This window comes from Abramis brama, assembly GCF_963993115.1.
Source record: "Abramis brama genome assembly, chromosome: 7".
Classification (NCBI taxonomy): domain Eukaryota; kingdom Metazoa; phylum Chordata; class Actinopteri; order Cypriniformes; family Leuciscidae; genus Abramis; species Abramis brama.
Genome location: NC_139969.1, coordinates 40,437,312 through 40,458,956, shown reverse-complemented (window position 1 = coordinate 40,458,956; position 21,645 = coordinate 40,437,312). Strand labels below are relative to the sequence as shown.

At 38.3% G+C, this 21,645-nt stretch overlaps 1 protein-coding gene across 1 annotated transcript; it reads left to right on the top strand.

Annotated features, from left to right (window-relative positions):
- Positions 1-642: 642 nt before the first annotated feature.
- On the top strand, positions 643-20,668 carry prkacbb (protein kinase, cAMP-dependent, catalytic, beta b). The gene is made up of 10 exons (XM_084120602.1): positions 643-959; positions 9,951-10,012; positions 10,098-10,226; positions 10,967-11,065; positions 12,082-12,164; positions 12,769-12,895; positions 15,082-15,177; positions 15,254-15,376; positions 15,458-15,622; positions 17,150-20,668. The coding sequence occupies exons 1-10, from the start codon at positions 914-916 to the stop codon at positions 17,273-17,275; spliced, it is 1,056 nt and encodes a 351-aa protein (XP_083976728.1). The 5' UTR covers positions 643-913; the 3' UTR covers positions 17,276-20,668.
- The last annotated feature ends 977 nt before the right edge of the window (positions 20,669-21,645 follow it).

The window sequence follows — 21,645 nt, the reverse complement described above, 5'->3', positions numbered from 1 at the left end:
TAAGCAAAAATGACTATAGATTATTATTTTTTTTATTGGTTATAAACTTAGCATTTCCTTCAGCCTAAGGCTTATTATTTCACTTTTGGTGTGAAAGGGTCTTTACATTTGCCCAAAATTATAACTTTTTTAGTTGTAAAAAGACAAACCCGGCCCAGGTGAGAAAAAAAGTAACGCAAAAGTAACAATTAGTATTTCACTGTTTCAAGGTTTGCGTTCTCGAGTACCAAACACTGTTGTTGTGCGGATGAGCCGGAGCGCATAAGGGTTTTCTGTTAGAACAACTAATGATCTTTGAAACCGGAAGTGAATTAATCAAAACTAACTTTAGCTGGACAATAACTTTATTCTAGAGCTGCTGTAAAGCCAGAACAATCTCTGTTACTGTCATGTCCTATTATCACTGTAAAGTTGCTTTGAAACAGTCTATATTGTTAAAAGCGCTATATTTTATTCTTGAAACAATAACAAAACAATTATTGATTAATAGAATATGTCTTGATTATTAAAAACAGGTACTTTTTTTGTACCCATTTTTGCCAACAGGATGGTAAATATTATTATTATTATTATAAAGATATGAGTGTGTTTAGCAGCCGTGTGTGGCTCACACCCATCAGTCCAGCAGGGGTCAGTGTCAGCGCTGTCTGTGCTCGCAGTGCCATGTCTCTGCTACAGCAGAGGAAGACTCGGCTTAGCGGCTAAAGACAAGAAGAAGAAGAAGAGGAGCAAGAGCTGTGAGAAAGTCAAGAGAGACTCCGCGATCAGCGTGGCGGAGACCCGAGGAAGAGAAGACCCGCTGCTGATCTGCCCGTCCTCCGTCCATCAGACGCGGCCCGAGGGAAGCTGACGCGCCGCCAAGGACTCGCTGTCGTGTCGCCCGAGGATCGCCCGCGTCGCCCGCCACCGCACGATGGGGAACGCAGCGACCGCCAAGAAAGGCAATGAACTGGAGAGCGGTAAGAGGAGGAGCGCTCGGTCGCCCTGCCGTGCTTCATAAAGTCCTCGCTGCTCGGGGAATATCACTGTTTGTTTACCTTTGCAGCCTGTGCTAATGCTAGCTAGCCGCTTAGCGAGGGCAGGACTGCGTTTCCTAAAGTGTCATCGCGAGGAAATCCGCGCTCATTCTGCCTTCATCATGACCAGCGATAGTGTTTCTGTGTGTAAATCTCGCTGCTGTGTGTGTTTGTCATGTAGAAAACTCAAAGTGAGTCGAGCTAGCTTGATCTGAGGCCTGAGGCTATCAGTGGCGGTCATTTTTCTACACCAGTGGAAATGCTTATATAACGTTAACCTGAACGTTTAAAACGGAAAAGGGCTTTTGTTTTCCTAACTTAAGCAATGGAGTCAGAAGGGTTGAGGCTAATAAGCTGTTTGCTAGTTAGGAGAGAGGCCCAGGCCTGTATCAGGAGGAAAACACTCGCTCAAACCCCGTCTCTTATCGTTCACACATGTTCCCCAGACCCCGAGCTGACATTAGATAACGCCTGTGAGAGCGAGCGGTGGATCTGGCTGTCCTGACCCGAGGATGAATGAATGAAACGAGCTCTGGCTGTCTGGTCGGGCCTGTGAACAGCAGAGACAGTCTCTAGTAAACAACAGAAAGCCATTAAGTTAATTAAACGCTGAGCTCATGAGAAACGAACTATAACCAGCGGCTAGATGTTGGTTTTCAACTTTTACTGTTCAAACTTTCATACAATCCTAAACGGAGTACAACTATAAACATAAGGTTGTCTGAAACTAACTCAACCGTGTAGAAAGCTGATCAATGGTTGCATGTAACGAGTGTGAGTCGATCTGGTTTTAATGGTCAAACGCCTCAATCTTGTTGATTTAGAGTAGCCTAACTCATATGAGGCAAAACTTACTTCTGTGTGATTAGTTCATTATTTACTGATATTCTTGTTTTCCCAAGCCCATATGTGTATGTATGAATACAGTAGTCAACATTTGAAGTGGATCAAAACCTTTCATCAAAGTTATACATGAATTATTAACAATACCTGTTCTTGTCCCAGGACAACTTTGATGAACTTTTTTGATCCACTTCAAATGTTGACTACTGTATATTAATATTTCTCCTCTTCCACTGAACTACGGTTCATGCCGTGTCCAATCACATGACTTACGCCAGGTCCACACATACTCCGTTTGCAGAGCATATCCCGGACTTCTGGGGGCCGGTGTCAGTGCGTTCATTAAAGTGACCCTCAACCCCTTAATCTGTTCTTTCAGAGACACTCTTTTCTCTGTTGACCAGCAACAGTGAGGTAATGCTATAAGAAAATAGGACAAATTCAACAGAAAAAGAAATGAACAATTTAGCCTACTATTAATAATATACAGAGATTTAATAAATTAATGAAATAATAAAATACATATAACATAACATAGTCTTGACTATATGAATTAAATATACATTGATTCTTATTAAAGTTACTAAAGTTAAAGAGAAGTGAATGATTCTCTCATTTTCATTTGTTGTTTGATTGACATTAATGACAGAGAGAGCAGGTTTGTTAGGCTGCTGTCACTTTAAGACCAAATGCACAGATCTAATACACTTACAAGCATTCGTTTGCTTAGCTGTTCACTGAAGACATAACTGAATGCATTTAAGTGAGAAAGACGGACATTTTGACATATTTCTGCGTGTATTTGTCTAAGTGCACACCCGGAAATCAAAATAGCCTGTGCTCGTCTGTGTTTCTCTCCATCTCGGATCGCACGGACAGAAAGCCGCCTGTTGAACAGTGTCTTTCGCAGCTTAATACGCTTTTACACGTGACGTTACATGGTTCGACTGATTTGGAGGTTGCGTATGCAGAAGCGCTCTTGTGCTTTCATGTGTGACGCGTCTGATCCACAGCTGTATACTACAGTACAAACACAACATTTATTCACTGTTTTTTATTTCAAATCCAAAAGCTGTCTCTGAAATTATTATTTTTTTTTTTTGCATTGTAATTCTCTTTGGACACAGCATAGTTTTCACAATTAAACACACTACATTTAAACAACATATTATTCAATGCATTACTTCTATATAGATCTATATATATAAAGTTGCTCAAGCAAGTGGCAAAACAATTAAACGTGTACTTGTTAAAATCGCACACATTTTAAATTAAAAGAATTTAAACTAAAGATTTTTCTAGTCGACTAGTCGCACGTTTATATTAAATTATTTAAATGTATACTGAGGAGAATTCTAAACCATAATGAGCGTTAATATATAGCCTATTCTGCGCTCAAAGCTTGACGCAAAAGTAATGACTGAATGTCGGAAAAAATAGCAAAGAGATATTTTAATTATTTTTCAATAAACTGGTGTTTTCTGAGTCAGTGTCGCTGCAAAGATGATGATGCTGACTCTCATCTCCTATAGTGAACGCACATATAGAGAGAAATGCTCCTTTCATAATGGTGAAATGCACCAACATAATCAGAGTATTTGTTTTTGATTATAATTGGTTAGTTTAAAAGTAGACATGTCAATCTTTCTATAGATATATCTCTCATGTCTGTGAGGCGAGTATATACTTCGGTTTCATTTCAGTTTCGGTTCATTTTTGTGACGTGCTCCAAAGACAAGTTCCCGGAGACGGCAGAAAGCGCATCCTGTTTGTTTTCTTTTGCAAAGGCACATGTTTTCTTATTATTGTGAGGCAAATAAAAGTAGACCCTTTACAGTTTTTAACGCTCTGTATTCTCTTATCCATGTGACAAAAAATGACGGAGTATTTTAAGTAGAATAAATGTAAGTGATTGTGCCGGCGCCTCCATGTGATGCAGTGAACGTGCTAAACTTCAGCTTCCACACTCCACACAAACACTTGGACATCTGTCTAATAACAGCACACATTTATCTAGGTTAACGTTAGAGCGAGCGGCCATGTAAATTTGCTATTTGTATGTTTCAAATGATAAGGCATATTTGAGGTCGATGGATGATAGGCGGATGTTTGTATTCGTGCTCGATACACTGTAATTACCAAAGGACCCGCCATCATCTGTCCCTCACGGACTGTGTGTCTTCACCACTATCTGTGGACCTTTACTGCGATTAACTTACTAATAAAGTTTAGCTCGACTAAGCCTCGTCTCGTGGACTAACTTTTATTTAGTCTATTAGGGAGCCTGAGAAAAACAGCTGATTCTCATGCCTTATCTTCTGCATTTAAATCCTGCGGGTCATGAAGAACTTGTTTTTCCACCTCCACGAAGAGACGAGTGCCAGCCCTTACATCTCCTTGTGGAGGGAAGGTGTCGTCGTCCTTGCTTTACTCTGGGCAGAGAGCCATGCGAGGACTGGGAGACACAGTAGAGGTTAATCATATGCATGTGTGGTGAAATTACTTCAATTTCGTGTCCATCCAACGCAAACAATGTGCTGTCACTTTAATTCAGCAAAAATAGATGGTGTGCGTGAACGATTAAAAAAATGCAGCACAAATGGAGTGTGTGTGAACCTGCCGATGTTAATGAAGCTGTGTTAAGTGTCTATTGTCAAAGGTTTACACTTAAACAGACAAACAATCATTTACAAATAAGATTGTGTTGATGCTTGAATCAAGAACGCCATTTTTTTTAAAGGGATAGTTCACCCCAAAAGTAAAATTCTGTCATCATTTACTCGCACATGTTGTTTCAAACCCGTAAGACTTTAGTTCACCATCGGAACACAAATGAAGATCTTTAATGAGATCTGAGAGATTCCTGTTCCTCCATTGACTGCTACGCGACTGAAACTTTGATGCTTCAAAAAGGTCATAAAGATATAAAACTAATCCATGAGTTGAGTGGTTTAGTCCAAGTATATACTTATTCTTCATACCAGTTTTTCTTTTTTCTGGTGTATTACTGATATTATAATTGACCCTAAAACAACATTAGAGTAGTAATAAGGCTCGTCATGACCTCTTCAGAAAGCAGCGAAGTGGAGCACAGACACATGTCCTGTGTGGATCGTCTCAGTAATGTGACGTTTGTATTCTTCAGTTAGCGATTCCTTTAAAGGGTTAGTTTACCCAAAAATGAAAATTGTCATCAGTCACTTTCACGTTATTCCAAACCCATAAGAATTTAGTTGATCTTCGAAACTCAAAGTCAGAGATATTTAATGAAACCTGAGAGATGTTTCTCCATTGAAAGTCCATGCAGTCAAAGCTTTCACACATTAAAACGTACAAAGAGACATCAAAACTGTTTAACCCCAGTCTTCTGAGGAGTCATGGTCACTTTACATGATGGCTGATATTATTTGGGCTTTTTTTTGCATATAAACCTTGATCAGTGCACATACATGGATCTCGTCCATTACGGTGAACAGCAGCTCAGCTGTACATGCTTGATGCGTGAGAACAAACCTCACTGGTTCTTGCAGAAGATTAATATTCTTGATGATAAATCTGATATTAAAAAACAGTTGTTTGAAGCTGGAAAAGTGAAGTTTTGAGTCGGTCTCAGAGCATCTAGAGAGCCTTCCTAGCCCAAGCACTCGTGTCTGTGGTCACTGACGTGATCTTCAGAGGATTTATAAGGCTTGATGCGATCATCTGCAGTCAACGCTGTTAGTGTACGTGGCACACACATGCTTGCCCTGGATGCACTGCTCTGTGTGATGGACCCACATCTCCACATGCAATCTGGACTTTACATTTGAAGCGCTCAAACCAGCATTTTTATTTCAGGGAAAATATTCAGGTGTTCCTGCTTGCGTGACGAGCGCTTTAACGATTTCACGCTTCATGTTAGGTGGCCTTAACCACGATGTACTTAACTTCTGATCCTGATGTATACGTATCATACCTGTTGTCCATTGTAATCCTTGCGTTTCATTAACTTTTGTAGTCAGTAGGGCTGCACGATATTGGAAAAAACTTACATTGCAATATTTAGTTTTTCTGCGATTTATATATTGCGATATAAAAACAGTTTTACCAGATGATCTGAATAGCTCTATTTGAAAATAATTAATCATTCTAGAATAATTGGGGTGGTTTTATGGGGAGTGAATCTGCATAGAAAATAAACAAATTACAAGTGTAGATAAATACAATAGAATAAAGATACAATTGAAATAAGCAGTGCTTTGTTTTACAGAAATTGAATAATCAAATGTAAAATAAGTCTTTACTGTATAAATGAAACATAACTAATATAATTAATATAGTTTATCTTTGTTAAAGCTAAAAGTCATTTTCTCTTTTGTGGTTTGATCACCATTGCTGACAATCTTTCTTTCTTTCTTTCTTTCTTTCTTTCTTTCTTTCTTTCTTTCTTTCTTTCTTTCTTTCTTTCAATCTTTCTTTCAATCTTTCTTTCTTTCTTTCTTTCTTTCTTTCTTTCTTTCAATCTTTCTTTCTTTCTTTCAATCTTTCTTTCTTTCTTTCTTTCTTTCAATCTTTCTATCTTTCTTTCTTTCTATCTTTCTTTCTTTCTTTCAATCTTTCTTTCTTTCAATCTATCTTTCTTTCAATCTTTCTTTCTTTCTTTCAATCTTTCTTTCAATCTTTCTTTCTTTCTTTCTTTCTTTCTTTCTTTCTTTCTTTCTTTCTTTCTTTCTTTCTTTCTTTCTTTCTTTCATTTATAAAGCACATTTCAATACAACCAAGGTTGCCCAATGTGCTGTACATCAATAATAATAATAATAAAAATAAAAAAAACATACAAGGAGACAACATAAAACAACCGCACACCTAAGAATTAATAACCCGGGTAATTGAAAGCCGTCGTTAATAAATGATCTTTTAGCAAAGCTTTAAAACTGGAAATGTTCTGAGCAGATCTAAGTCTTAATCTGGATCTGGGAACCACTGAGAGAAACTGATCAGAGGGTCTCAGGGGCCTCAGAGGAGTGCCAGTTCACTATTGTCTCCTGGTGTTTTGGTGCCAACCCGTTCAGAGACTTAAAGACAAACAGTAAATGTTTAAATTTGATCTGGAAACGGACCGGCAGCCAATTGAGAGAAAATAAAATAGGAGTAATATGATCACGCTTTCGAGTGCCTGTCAGCAATCTCACAGCCACATTCGTTTTCTTTCTCTGTTTACAACACATAACACTGTGTTTATGAGGATACTCGCCGAGACGGGCAATGAGACTTCATCATTATTGCACAGAAAACAGCGCGCGAGTCCTCTTGCTCTCGATGCCTGACTCAACTTAACACATGCAAAAATGATAAACTTTCACCCTATGATGGTTAAACTTTGCAATCTGCGAATCACATGCTTTCGGGGGACAGCTGGCCCGTACGGGTCAACTACGACCCTTATACTTGACATCACACATCATGATATCGATGCTAAAACAATATATCGCGCAGCCCTAGTAGTTACACTGTTAACTTCAACCCTAACCGTGACCCAAACCCTAACACTTACTCCTAATCCTAACCATACCTCAATCTAATAAATATTAATATAAAATGTGACTGGTAATTTTCATTTGAAAGTGATTTGACGGATGGAAGAGGTCAGCTGTCAGTCTGTGTAGTAGTGGGGGTTTTCAGTGACTCTGCGGGATACGGGATACTCATTATGAGGGAGTCATTGAATCAGTTACTCAACAGATTTATCTAAAAACACAGATTCATTTAGGAACAAAATACCACCTGTGTATTGCTCTGAAATGCAGAAAGGTCATGATGTGGCTTTGTTTGCAAATATTGCCATTGGTGGAGCAGTAGTAAGTGGCAATACTGTGCCTAAAATGTAACTTACTGAATATTAAGTTCTTGTGGTAACGCTTTATTCTACAGTCCTTGTTACACGTTACATATACTTATTATAGTAATAACAGTAAATTATGCATAATTAATTACATGCAACTCTCCCCAAACCTAATAAATCAAAATAAGCAAAACTTTTAAAGTCCTCATAAGGCAAAACTGCCTTGTTGATGCTCAAGTAAATGTATATAATTTAAGTAAATTTATGATTTCTAGATATTTCTACTGGAACATAGCAGACTCGCTCCTTGCTCCGGTTTCATTGGCAAAATGTATAAATCATGCACTTAATTTCATTTAATTCAATACAGATCAGAAGCTTGCTATGAAATTTCCCGTTGCCTCCGTTTATCCTTTAAAGGTCCCGTTCTTCGTGATCCCATGTTTCAAACTTTAGTTAGTGTGTAATGTTGCTGTTAGAGCATAAATAATATCTGTAAAATTATAAAGCTCAAAGTTCAATGCCAAGCGAGATATTTTATTTAACAGAAGTCGCCTACAGTGAACGGCCCGTTTGGACTACATCCCTCTACTTCCTTCTTTAATGACGTCAGTAGAACAGTTTTTTGACTAACCTCCGCCCACAGGAATGCTCCCTCAACTCTACCGAAATTCGTTTATGTACTTGCGCACTTCTTATACCTTACTGTGTTTACTCAGCTCTTACGGTGATTTTCTGAAGTAAAACTGACGCTTCATCTTTTGTGTGATGTACAATAAACTTTATTAAACTCATCAGTATATGTTTGATCATCATTCAGACCTGGTCCGAAACAGCAGACTTGTAGGCTATTAATAAATAATGGATACATACAAGCAGATGACAAATACGTTATAATAACCGTAATTAAACTACTAAACTATACCTGTTCCATCTCTATACAGCACTCTGACTCTGTAGGCATTATTGTCCGACTCGAAATGAACACCGTTACTGAGAGTTCCTGATATTATCATCATTCCGTGAGATGAAATTGTCCTGAGAGACTGAGCGCGAGCTCATGAAGCTCCGCCCCCTGGGTCGTCCAGCAGCAGCTTATTTGCATTTAAAGGGCACACACTAAAACAGTGCGTTTTTCTGAGCCCCCAAAAATGACAATTTAAACATGCTGTAAAAAATGATCTGTTGGGTATTTTGAGCTGAAACTTCACATACACACTCTGGGGACATCAGAGACTTATTTTACATCTTGTGAAAAGGGGCATAATACGGGACCTTTAAAACATTAGTAGGTTGTTGGACCGTCCCGGCACATCTCTGATTCTGTCACATATCAGCTCAAAATCTGCTTCTCTGCACAACCTTAACATTTCCATAAATGCATCTTAAACCCCGAACCGTTCCAGTCTTTGTCTATGTTAGCCATCTGTACCCATAAGCAGCCGTACTTCACAAAAATGGCTCGTTCCAGGCCGACACATACTTGTGGAGCAGGAGCACACCATAAAAGGATGAGCCGGAGAGAAGGATCCTCCTGCGCTCATAAAAACCCTCAAACACACACTAGCTGTTAGAAAATAGGCACCCGAATGGGACCGTGCCCAAGACCATCTGCACACACACAGCTCTGGAATGTTTCGCTAGCGTCCTCAGATTGTCTTATTCACAGATGTGACTCAACTTTAGCTTTGTCTAGTATCTTTTGTCACGTCTAATCCATGTCTTGCTCCGTCTAACTGATGTGATTGACAGAAATCTTTCTTGTGTATCTCTCTTTCTCTTTCTCTCCTGTTCTCTTTCTGATTCTTCATCATCCCATCCATGTGGGTCAATGTTCCTGAAATCCGTGGTGATCTGTAGAGACTTTTGGTATGATCACGATTGCATTAGGTTACCGCCGTGACGGAAAAGCATTTGCGTAAATTCTGCTGGCCGCTGTAAAAGAAAAGCCACAGTAAATGTAATGATTAGCTCTCTGATCATGTTTCCGTCACGGCGGTCAACTGAAGTCTGCTGTGGTGTTTGTGTTTCATGTCTTAACTGATACTGTTAATGTCCTGCTCCTGTGTTCATCAGTAATGCATGCATGCTTCACATGTTCACCACTGATGTCCATGGTTGCCTTGTGAGATTGCCTGATTTTGATGTCTAGAAAGTATAAGTGGCTAGAAAAATATTCCCTCGTTCACTTTTATCTTTGACTGTTGATTAGTTAGAGTTGAGTTCCTGCTAGTTTGTACTCTGATTTTTGTTTTTTCCCCTCCTTTCAGTGAAAGAGTTTCTAGCCAAAGCCAAAGAAGATTTCTTGAGAAAATGGGAATCACCACCACAGGTGAGTTTGTTTATTGTTGTGTAGTGATACAGTGTTGTAGGAATTTCATTCAAATGTGTGGGGTTTTTTTTTTTTGTCCCTAAAGAGCACAACTGGCTTAGATGACTTTGACAGACTGAAGACACTGGGCACAGGGTCCTTCGGCCGGGTCATGCTGGTCAAACACAAGGCTTCAGATCAGTTCTACGCCATGAAGGTTCTGGACAAACAGAAGGTGGGTTGTTCTCTCTCAGTATTTCACACCATAAACATGTCAAATATTTAGTACCATCAATGCTTTCACAGTGTAATAATTTGGATCAATACAGGGCTTGACATTAGCTTGTTTGCTCATCAGCCACTGTGGCTTGTGGTTTTCCAAAGTTACGAGCCACTCAGCATTTTCACTGGCCACAATTTTGACATCGACACCATGGGGAAAAACGGCCATGTAGATATTTGTAATTTTATCTCATAATTTGGCAGCAGGTTTATTAGGCTGCTGTCACTTTAAGACCTGATCCATTATACTGTTACACATGCATTTTCTTTCTCAACTGTTTACATTCACTTAAAACATAACTCACTGTGTTAAGGTGAATACTCGCCAAGACCGGCATTTTGACATTTAGTGTGTATTTGATTAAGCGCAATAAGCAGTGAAAAATAACTCAATTTAGTCCTGAGAGCGGCTTTATGTGCCGCACTTTGGGTGTTTGAGCACAAATTCTGTGGGAATGAGTGAAATTATTCACAATAAGCGCAATCTCGTGCTGAAATTCAAGCCTTGTAACAGCAACAATATTCATCCAAGCCCTGGATAAAAGTGTAAAAGTGTAAGGGATAATAAAAACCGTGATTCAACGGATTGAAATTCAGCCAATCAGAATCGAGCCCCTGCTATAAATAAATACAGCATGTATGATGGTGTATGATGATCTGCTCAATAATTCTGGTTTGTGTATTTTTTGCTAGGTGGTGAAGTTGAAACAAGTGGAGCATACGCTAAATGAGAAGAGAATATTACAAGCAGTCTCGTTCCCGTTCCTCGTCAGGCTGGAATACGCCTTCAAGGTACCTTACATTAGCTTCATCGTCAGCTGTGTGTAGTGATCAGCAGATCTGTGTGTGTTCAGCAGATCTGTGTGTGTTCAGCACACAATATTTGTCCCTTTCAGTGGAATTGATTTAATCCGCTTTGGCCAAGAAAGGACAAGTGGGTAACGCTTTACAGTGAGGTTTCATTAGTTAACATGAACAACACTTCTACAGCATTTATTCATCTTAGTTGGTTAATTTCAACATTTACTCATACGTTAATGTTCATGAACAAGCCATGAACAACTATTTTATATTAACTTACATTAATAAATCATTAATAAATACTGTAAGTGTTGTTAGTTCATGTTAGTTAATACATAAACTAATGTTAGCAAGTTAGACCTTATTGTAAAGTGTTTCTCCTGGTGCTGTTTTCAAAATCTACACAGAATTTACAAAAAACATTCTAGAGCTTTTATTTTGTGATTTATTTTAAGTGTTCATTTAATTTCTGTCTATGGTGTACATATATTTTAATATCTTTTCTGGAATTTTCTTTATTTTTAAGCTAAAAAAACAAAACAAATGTAAGCAACAGTGTTTACGTATAGAAACTAGAGATTGTTCGGTCTTGTTAGAAAAAACATCATCAACAATCTGAATATAGCTTCAAAACAAGTAAACAGACATTAATGAGGAACAAAAATACATTACAAGCAATTATTTATTACTATTTAGACATCAGATATTTTCCTATCCTTGTACCGTGACTGACTGCATTCATTTTTCATCATAAAAGCATTTTGAGATGCAGGAGTTTAAGCATCAGAGAATTTTTTATTATTATTTTACTATGATAGTAATTTAAACATAGTCTTTGTAAAGAAAAGAAAAATAAACTAATATATAAACTGTTTGAATGGAATTGAATGAGAAACAGTATTGTGTAACAGTCGAGCAGTATTTCCAGGAGAGTGGTTTACTACACATCCCTGGTCTAGACTTGCTGTGTGTGTGTCTCAGTCTTCATGTGGGCTTTATTCTCATAGGACAACTCTAATTTGTACATGGTGATGGAGTATGTGCCAGGAGGAGAGATGTTCTCGCACCTCAGAAGAATCGGCAGGTTTAGGTGAGTGGAGGCTTACTCGTTCCTGCCAGAGCGGCTGAAGTTCAGCCTCAGCTCAGGGTTATGCAAACCATGCCGTGTCACATTATCAAAAACCTGTTACTTGGATAATGGTGCAGAATTACCAGTTTGTCGAGTTATTGAAATGTTTAAAGTGGTTAATGTGCTTGAAGTTTCGTTTTTGTTTTGTTAACTCTCTGTAAATGCCTCATCCTGACAGCACTCAGTTCACCAGTGAACTCAAGCGTGTGCATGCATGTCAAACTAAATGCTTTAATTTAGGTTTTAAAGTGTTTTTTCATTGAACACATGGAAGTAATGCTATGCTGAATGGGATTGTATCATGTTATGGGATATGTCACATGTCAGAAAGTGTTACTATAGTCAGCAGTGTTCATCATAAAAACAAATTCAGAAGTCATTCCCAATACCAAATAATTGTAATGATTCTCCATATTTCTCTACGGAGCCCCTATAATTTTCATATCAAGGTAAAACAATTGCTATTGGACAGTCTTATTTCCCTGTGTAACTATTCAAACGTATGGAATTTAAACATGGATGTGTCTTGTGTCTAACTCTCGGATGTGATTGGTCTGATTGACAGTGAACCACACGCACGGTTTTACGCTGCACAGATCGTCCTGACCTTCGAGTACCTCCACTCACTTGACCTCATCTACAGAGACCTGAAACCTGAGAACCTACTCATCGACCAGCAGGGATATATACAGGTAACCCTTCAGGCGTCATTCCCAATGACATGAGCTGATCTTGATTTAACTCACTATTAGACAAACTCAATCGCACTTATATAAAGCACAGACAGTTGTGGTTTCACATTTATCTCTCTCACACATCGAGTCGTTCACAGTGCGGGGGTGGCGGAAGTAAGCGCACCCTTGAATAATATCTTGTAGATGCTCCTTTAGCAGCAACACTTCCTCCAGTGGTTTCCTGCAGCTGCTTCTGACGCCCGTTTCACACACACTCCGTGTGCGGTGTGTGTGTTGCAGTGCGTGTGCGGTGCAGGAGCAGCACGAGCTAAAGTGCTTTCACATATGATCCGTTTGCAGTGCGTGGCTGTACCACAAACACACACTCACTATTTGTATTTCAAATCCAGAAGTTATTAGCAACTTTTATTTAAAAAAAGTTTTGTCAGCATTGCGATTCTCTTTGTACACATATACACTCTTTAATAGACGTTTAAACACAATTTAAACAACGTATTGTTCAATGCTACTTCTATATAGATTTATATATTAAGTTGCTCAAGCAAGTGGTCAAATATTTAACCATGTAGCCTACTTATACTAAAATCACAAACATTTAAAATTAAAACTTAAAATTGACAAAAACAGTGTTTCTTATGACTGTACTCTAGATGGCAGTAGTTCCAAACATACAGTTAGCAGAAACCCAAGGAATGTAAAGCAGGCACAAGGAAGTGACAGAAAGAGCTCGTGTTGAAGTTGAGTGCTCTAAGAATAAAGAGGCTACAAGCCAGTTCAAACATTAATTTGTTCAGAGTGTTTAATCAATGAACACTACATATTCCATTAGTTATTATTACACTGGACATGGAATCTTTTCCCAAATCTTCACTCACGTCTCTCACCCATTTTCGCAGGGGACTATAAACGTGTCTTCCTTTGGTTCGCTTTTAAGTTGGCCTATTATATTTGCATTCTTTACTGTGGTAAAGTAGAAAAACGCTGTAGGAAAGATAGCCTACCTTTATATATATATATATATATATATATATATATATATATATATATATATATATATATATATATATATATATATATATATTTGCTTGTTGTAACTCTTCAAAATTAAACTTTATTTTTTATCTTTTTTCAACACTGAATCTAATACTATCCATATTTAACTATTCAAAATGTGTATTGGTCAACCTCAGGAAACTTTGTTACATTTTTTTACAAGGTTTCCAAGCAGAAGATGGACGCATGTTTTCTCAGTCCTGTTACCGAAACTCATGTGCCATTTAAAAAGCATGTTTAAAAGCACGTCTATTAATTCTTTTGTTTTCCCCACAAGAAAGTGTTTATTTTAAAGAAATTGTTCTAAATTGTTGTAAAAAGCCATTTTTCACTTTAAAGAAGACCAAAGCCTCAAGTTTATAATTTTTTTTAATCATTTAATTTATTAAACAATTGTATAAATGATGGACCAAACAAAACTGATAAAACAGTGGTTTATTTTTTTGGAAAAAAATAAAAAATAGTAACAGGAATGAACACTTGGTAACAGGATTTTTTATTTTTTTTTGGTTTACTTTGCGTCATTGTTGCATCATCCTGCGTCTCTAAAGCTTGGCGTTGTGAACGGTCATCCTCACATTCTTCTGTAAAATTCCTTTATCCACTTTATGAATCCACCAGGTTTCTCAGTTGGGAAGAGGTGCCTTTTTCCTCTAAACTAAGCATTGTGTGTTTTTGTATGTCCGTCGGTGAGAGCGAGGACTCTGATTGGATGTTCAGCTTATCAAGCGAGTCAGTGCAAGAGAATAAAAGCGAAAGTAGCCTCGTTTTCATTACCCTTCAAATTGTGCAAATTAGGGGTGTAACGGATCGCAGTTGATCATGATGGTGTCTGAATAAAGTTGGGTTTGACTGTATATAAAAAATGAAACAAGAATTTTGAACCTGACTTCATCCAATATTCAGATTTTTGTTTTTGAAATGAATGCAGATTAGTGCATATTTAATTAGATAACGCCACATTCTCATATTTAAACACATTTCAGAAAACTTGAAATACAATATTTTTGTTGTTGCAATTATTAAAGTAATCAATCAACTGGTGAAGTATGGTGATATCTCTTAGTTATTTACCCTATCCATCTGGTGTCTCTTGCCTTAAATGCACTGAACTGTTGTTTCCCGCACAGGTGACAGACTTCGGATTTGCAAAAAGAGTAAAAGGCAGAACCTGGACATTATGTGGGACTCCGGAGTACCTGGCGCCAGAGATCATCCTCAGCAAGGTCTTCCTCCACACTTCTCTGATTCAGTTCACACGTTTCCCACAGGGCGACTCACTCATGTGTTGCTCTAATGTAGGGGTACAACAAGGCTGTGGACTGGTGGGCTCTCGGCGTTCTCATATATGAAATGGCGGCTGGATATCCCCCGTTTTTTGCAGACCAACCCATTCAGATCTATGAGAAAATTGTGTCTGGAAAGGTATTGGCATGTTCTTGATGTGTGCAGCTGAGCGATTGGGTCGATAGCCAGTGGAAATGACATGTTGAGCGTGTTTTGTAGGTCCGGTTCCCCTCGCACTTCAGCTCGGATCTGAAGGATCTGTTGAGGAATCTGCTGCAGGTGGACCTCACCAAACGCTTCGGGAACCTGAGGAACGGGGTCAACGACATCAAGAACCACAAGTGGTTCGCCACCACGGATTGGATAGCCATCTATGAGAGAAAGGTATGACGCTCAGTCTTCGGTTGTGTCGCTCGAGTCTTGGGTTAAACGTCCACCATATTGAGTGTTGTGGGCTTTGTTGTTGTTGATTTCATTTCTGATGCTGCTTTAGAAAGCGTCTTCCTGTTTAGACCAGAGACTCTACCGGTCTGAAGTCTAGATTTTTTTATGGTTTTGAAAAAATAGTCTCTTCTGCTCAATAAGGCTGCATTCAAAAATACAGTAATATGTGAAATATTATTACAATTTAAAACAGCTGTTTTGTTTGTGAAATATACTGTAGTGTAATTTATTCCTGTGATCAAAGCTGAATTTTCAGCATCATTACTCCAGTCTTCAGTGTCACATGATAAATTATTATTGGTGATCGATTATTTAAAGGGATACTTCACCTCTGGAAAGATGAATGTGTATTTAAAGTGGTCATTTATGTAGTAGAAATGTTAAATTAATTTAGAAGTTGCTGCCTTCTAGACTGAGAAAATCCAGAAAATGAATAATTGGCTCTTGTGGATGAAAGACAACAACTCCCAGAATGCACTTGCTTCGCTGCCCTACGAGGCCACGCCCAAGCCACACCTACCGGTTACAGAGGGCAGTATCGGGAAAAATGATACAGCTAGGCTACTAGTGACTCGAAACTGAAAAGATGGTGTTTTATCATGAGATCCCCCTATGGGCGGGTTGAAGACATGCGGGACGAGCTCCTTCTACTGGCTGTAGTCTCTCGCCTCTGGACAAACAAGCCTCCGATGATCATGATGCTAAATGACGATTTTTGCGTCATCTGAGGGTTTTTCCAGACACACAATACAGAAATCTCTCGTCTCGGGGACATATGAGGGAGGGAAGAACCGGGTTTCTACTGATACAAAGCTTAATGCTAATCGCTGAAGTATCCCTTTAATAATGGCTCTTATTAATAATAGTTCTGTGTTGAAAACGATTGTGCTGCTTCATATTTTTGTGGAAACTGATACATTTTTTTCAGGATTCTTTAAATAAAAAGTTCAAAAGAACAGCATTTACTTGAAATGTAAATATTTTGTAACATGTCTTTAATGCCACTTTTGATCAATTAAATGCATTCTTGTTGAATAAAAGTATTAATTTCTTTTCTTTTTTTTATGTCTTTCCCCAGATTGTTTTATAAAAAATCTGTGTTAAATCATAGTGATTTCTGAAGGATCATGTGACACTGAAGACTGGAGTAATGATGCTGAAAATTCAGCTTTGATCACAGGAATAAATTACACTCTACTGTATATTCACATAGAAAACAGATGTTTTACATTGAAATAATATTTCACATTATTACATTTTTTACAGTATTTTTGATCAAAAAGAGATTTCTTTCAAAAACAATTTTTTTTTTAATTATTCCAAGCATTTGACTGGTAGTGTATAGTAAGAAAATTAGAGAAGTGAAACTGTCACTATATTGTCGGTATAAGCATATATCAGTGTAGCTGGAGCGCACAGGCATTACGACACACACTCCTGATGACATGAGTTTCTCCATCCCGCCAGGTGGAGGCGCCGTTCATACCAAAGTGCAGAGGTCCCGGAGACACCAGCAACTTCGACGACTATGAAGAGGAAGACATCCGTGTGTCTCTCACGGAAAAATGTGCAAAGGAATTCTCAGAGTTTTAATTATGGACACATCAAAGCTAGACATGCGCATATATACACATATGTACTTCTCCATATATGTGTGTATATGTGTGTGTGTTTGTGTGCGTCACACGACACGTCAAATGAGGGTATCTTTGCACTCTAAAGACATGGGATGAGCAGAGAGCACATCACCCTTCCTTCATTCCTCCTCCATCCATCCATCCATCAATCAATCATCCGGCTTTAGAGAGGTCAGAGGTCACCGGGGTCACATGCTCTTAACCGTCATACACTGGCACATCTCTCACTCCTGTAACTCACTCCCGTCCCACTCCGCTGTTAAACCACCTCAGTTGTTCGGCATTAAGTTCCCCATTTCAGAGATGCTTTAGTCCGTATTTTAATTATCGTACGTGTGGGAGAAAAACAAACAAACTCAAAGGCCAATCCAGCGTTGTTATCTTTACTTCCCCGGCAGCGTCTCACAGTGTTGTGATTGGAGAGGAATTGGCATTTTCGGTGTTACACGTCGCTTTTATTTCATTTTTACCTTAGACCAAAACAACTGACAACTTTCTTTTGTTTTGTTTGTTTGTTACATGTGCAGATCTGTTGAATTCAGAGTGTTTTTCCGTTTATTTGAACCGCCGTGTGTGTTGAAAGCATGACCAAAAGCATCATGTTGTGAATGGCAGAGGAGATCCCGATGTTACAGATGTTACAGTGATCTTGATCACGACGGTACAGTGAAGGTCCAGTCTCATGCATATACTGACAGATGTTGTTAGCAATATGAAATATATCTTATTTTACCACTTCATTATGCAAAGGTTTTATTCTAAAGTGTAAGATAGAACCGGTTCACTTTGATCATTTTAACAGTGCTGTTTATTATCTGATATTTAAAACTAAGAAAAACAGCAAATGTATTGGTCCGATGTGCTGTGGGATGAGTCCCGTCGGCAATGAGCAGCTTCAGTCCCGCAGAGTTAGAGGAGGAGTTCTTCAGAATTAACATTTCCTGATGATTTACTCTCACCCACGTCATCCACGATGTTCATGTCTTTCTTTGGACGAGGAAAAGAAATGAAGGTTTTTGAGGAAAACACTCCAGGATTGTTCTCCATATAGTGACTTCAATGTGAGTTTCAGTGCAGCTTCAAAGTCTCGACACGATTCAGCCGAGGAATAAGAGTCTTATCTAGACAAACTATCAGTTATTTTATAAAAAACAAACATTTATATACTTTTTAACCACAAATGCTGGTCTTACACAGGGGGTGTAAATCGGAGCCTACATGACGATTCGATGCGATACCGATTTCTTAAGCCAGCGATTCGATTGTTTTCGATACTTCAGAATTCCCCGCGATACGATTCGATTCAATACTAGACTTTTACATATCATCTATTAAGTTTCAAATAAATCAACAAAAATAAGAAATAATTTGCCTTTTATTGAGAATACAGAATACAATTGCATGTCACAAAGAAATAGTTTTTCCACCTCCACGAATGAGACGAGTGTTGTTCATTATGTCGCCTTGTTGAGGTAAATTGTAGTTTTCCTTGCTTTACCCCGGTCTTAAAGTAAAAAAGATGACTGTGAAAAATAGTAGAATTAAATTAAATACATTTATGGTGAGATTACTACAATTTATTTAATTAAACACATTTATGGTGAAATTACTACATTTTCATGTCAATCTGTGTTCATTTTGACCACGAAACATGCGCTGTCACTTTAATTCAGCGCGTGCAGCACAGCAGAAATAGACTCGCTGCGGAAACTATGTGCACTGCTGTATATAAACGGACCGCAACCGCGTGCAGTGTGAAAGCTCTGACCTGTTAACATGGGTACTGAAAAAAATACGCACCGCATACGCACTGCAAACGGAGTATGTGTGAAACGGGTGCAATCAGACAAACGGCATCTCTTACCACTGCTCCTGATCTGTTTTACTGAAGCCAAAATACATCCATCCACACCCATGACTTGACGCCGACTGGAGTGTGTAACATTTTACTGTCATTGCGAGCTCGCTCTGACGGATCCATCGCTCTTGAAAGTCAGACTCAACAATGTGTGTGAACATAGACTGTGAAACGTAAGTAACGCGTGTGAAGTAGAAGACAATAATGAGGTTAGCGCCACCCGCAGCTTAGGAGTAGGTTGTACGCATATGTTGGAGTGGATGCTGAAAATAGACAGGCGGCAAAATAAACGCATTAATCGATACTCTTGCGGACGCATCAATGCATCGAATCGTCGGCTGTATAATCGATGCATCGATACGAATCGATTAATATTTACACCCCTAGTCTTACACTAGCTGTGATGCGCCACTCATTACGTAATCATGTTGAAAGGTCAAGCGTGACGTAGGCGTAAGAACGGACCTAGTGTTTACAAAGCCAGCATGCAAAGACTAATTCAAACGCCCTTTACAAAAAATAAAAGGTAAAACAATGATGTTGCACGATTTTGAAGTTGGGAGGAGAAAATGAGAGGTTTTCGCCCTTTTTGAACCGAAATGCGTGAAGTTGTGGATGTGTAAGACCAGCATTTGTGGTTAAAAAGTATATAAATGTTTGTTTTTTAATAAAATAACCGCTGGTTTGTCTAGATAAGACTCTTATTCCTCGGCTGGGATCGTGTCGAGACTTTGAAGCTGCACTGAAACTCACATCTGGACCTTCAACCCGTTGAACCCCATTGAAACTATATGGAGAAACATCCTGGAATGTTTTCCTCAAAAACCTTCAATTCTTTTCGACTGAAGGAAAAAAGACATGAACGTCTTGGATGACGTAGAGGAGAGTACATTATCAGGAAATTTTAATTCTGAAGTGAATAATCCTTTAACTCGAACCCTGATGATTCCTGTAGCTATTAATCCTGAAGCCCTTGATTGTGTGTGTGTGTGTGTGATTCTCTCAGGACTGAAGCTGCTCATCCCTGGATGTGATCGTCACAGCGAGGCACTTATCAGTTACACATCAGTTACTTATGTTCACGTTTGTGTCACTGTTTTTAAGTTGTTAATGTTGAAGCTGTTTTGCAAAGTTCTCTCTTAACTGAAAATTGTAAAACTGCCAAAACTGTTTTTTCTTTCCATTGTCGCTGTTAAACTTCTGTCGTTCGTTCTTCTTTTGTTCTTTTCTTTATGACCGAATGTAGTGTTGAAACTTCTAGGTATGCATATTGTTTGAAAAGTTTGAATTTTGAGGTACATTCTCACAGACATATACTAAGAAACTGAGTATGTTACAAAGACAGAGAGAAACCGAGGTTAGTGAGCCTCTTCTTTGTATCACATATAATCCAGTTATTGTTCAGCTCATACTGCGTATATGCATTATTTCTTATAAATGTTTTTATTTATACACATATTAGAGAGATGCTAATAAATTTTATTTTTAAGATTGGTTGTTCTTTTCAGTGTGTGCAAATGATCTGGTGCTTTTACATTACATCAATTATGTTTTAAATAGCCTTTAAAAACTAAGATTTTAAGCATTGTCAAGCAGGCTCAAGCTAAATTATTATGTTTTAATACATGTTGGCATATATCTGTCAAAAAGGGTTAACATTGCAGTGCATTTATCCAGTACTGGCCTGAGGTCTGTTAGTGCTCATGCAGATGAAGCTAGTGTTTTTTGTTCCTCTGTTCCTGAAATGAAGTAGTTTTCCCCAAAACTACTGCATTTCAATCAGTCGTTTAATACAAGTCTTCTGAAGAGATGCGGTTTTTATCCACATATGATCAATGCACATATATAAAACATGTTAACCGGAGATAAAACGTGCTTGCTTGACGCTTGTGAGCCATCATTCTTTATTAAGTATGAAAAACAATATAATCCTTGATCACAGTCATCAAGAATATGAAGTTGTTCATCCCTGCATGAGCCACAGGAGAGATGAAGTGATCTCGCATCAGCCCAGCAGGAGGAGATGTGGACACAAACTCTCTGAGATGATGAACACACTCCACAACACACACTATGGGAACAGAGATCCACAGCAATGTCTGGGTTAATAAACCGAGGTCATGTGACAGGAAAAGCTTGTTTCCGCCACAGAATAAAACATTTTAAAAGATAATTGTGACTTTATATCTCACAATTCTGAGAAATAAAGTCAGAATTGCGTGTTATAAAGGAAATAAAAAATATATATTTTTCTCAGAAATGCATGTAGGCTTTTTCTCGAAATTCTGATTTTATAACACACAAATGCAACTTTGTCAATTCTGACTTTATATCTCACAATTATATCTCACACATAAATATGCAATTGTGAGAGAAAAAAAACTCCCAGTTACCTTTTTTATTTTTATTCTGTGGCAGAGCTTTCATATTTAACCTTGCTTTCTGGAGACAAGTACTGGTCAAACATA

Bases quoted from the DNA above. Each gene is read 5' to 3' on its own strand.
- prkacbb (XM_084120602.1), top strand. From the start codon at position 914: ATGGGGAACGCAGCGACCGCCAAGAAAGGCAATGAACTGGAGAGCG. The intron at 12,165-12,768 runs GTGAGTGGAGGC...TCTGATTGACAG, and splicing joins AGAAGAATCGGCAGGTTTAG to TGAACCACACGCACGGTTTT. The intron at 12,896-15,081 runs GTAACCCTTCAG...TTTCCCGCACAG, and splicing joins ACCAGCAGGGATATATACAG to GTGACAGACTTCGGATTTGC.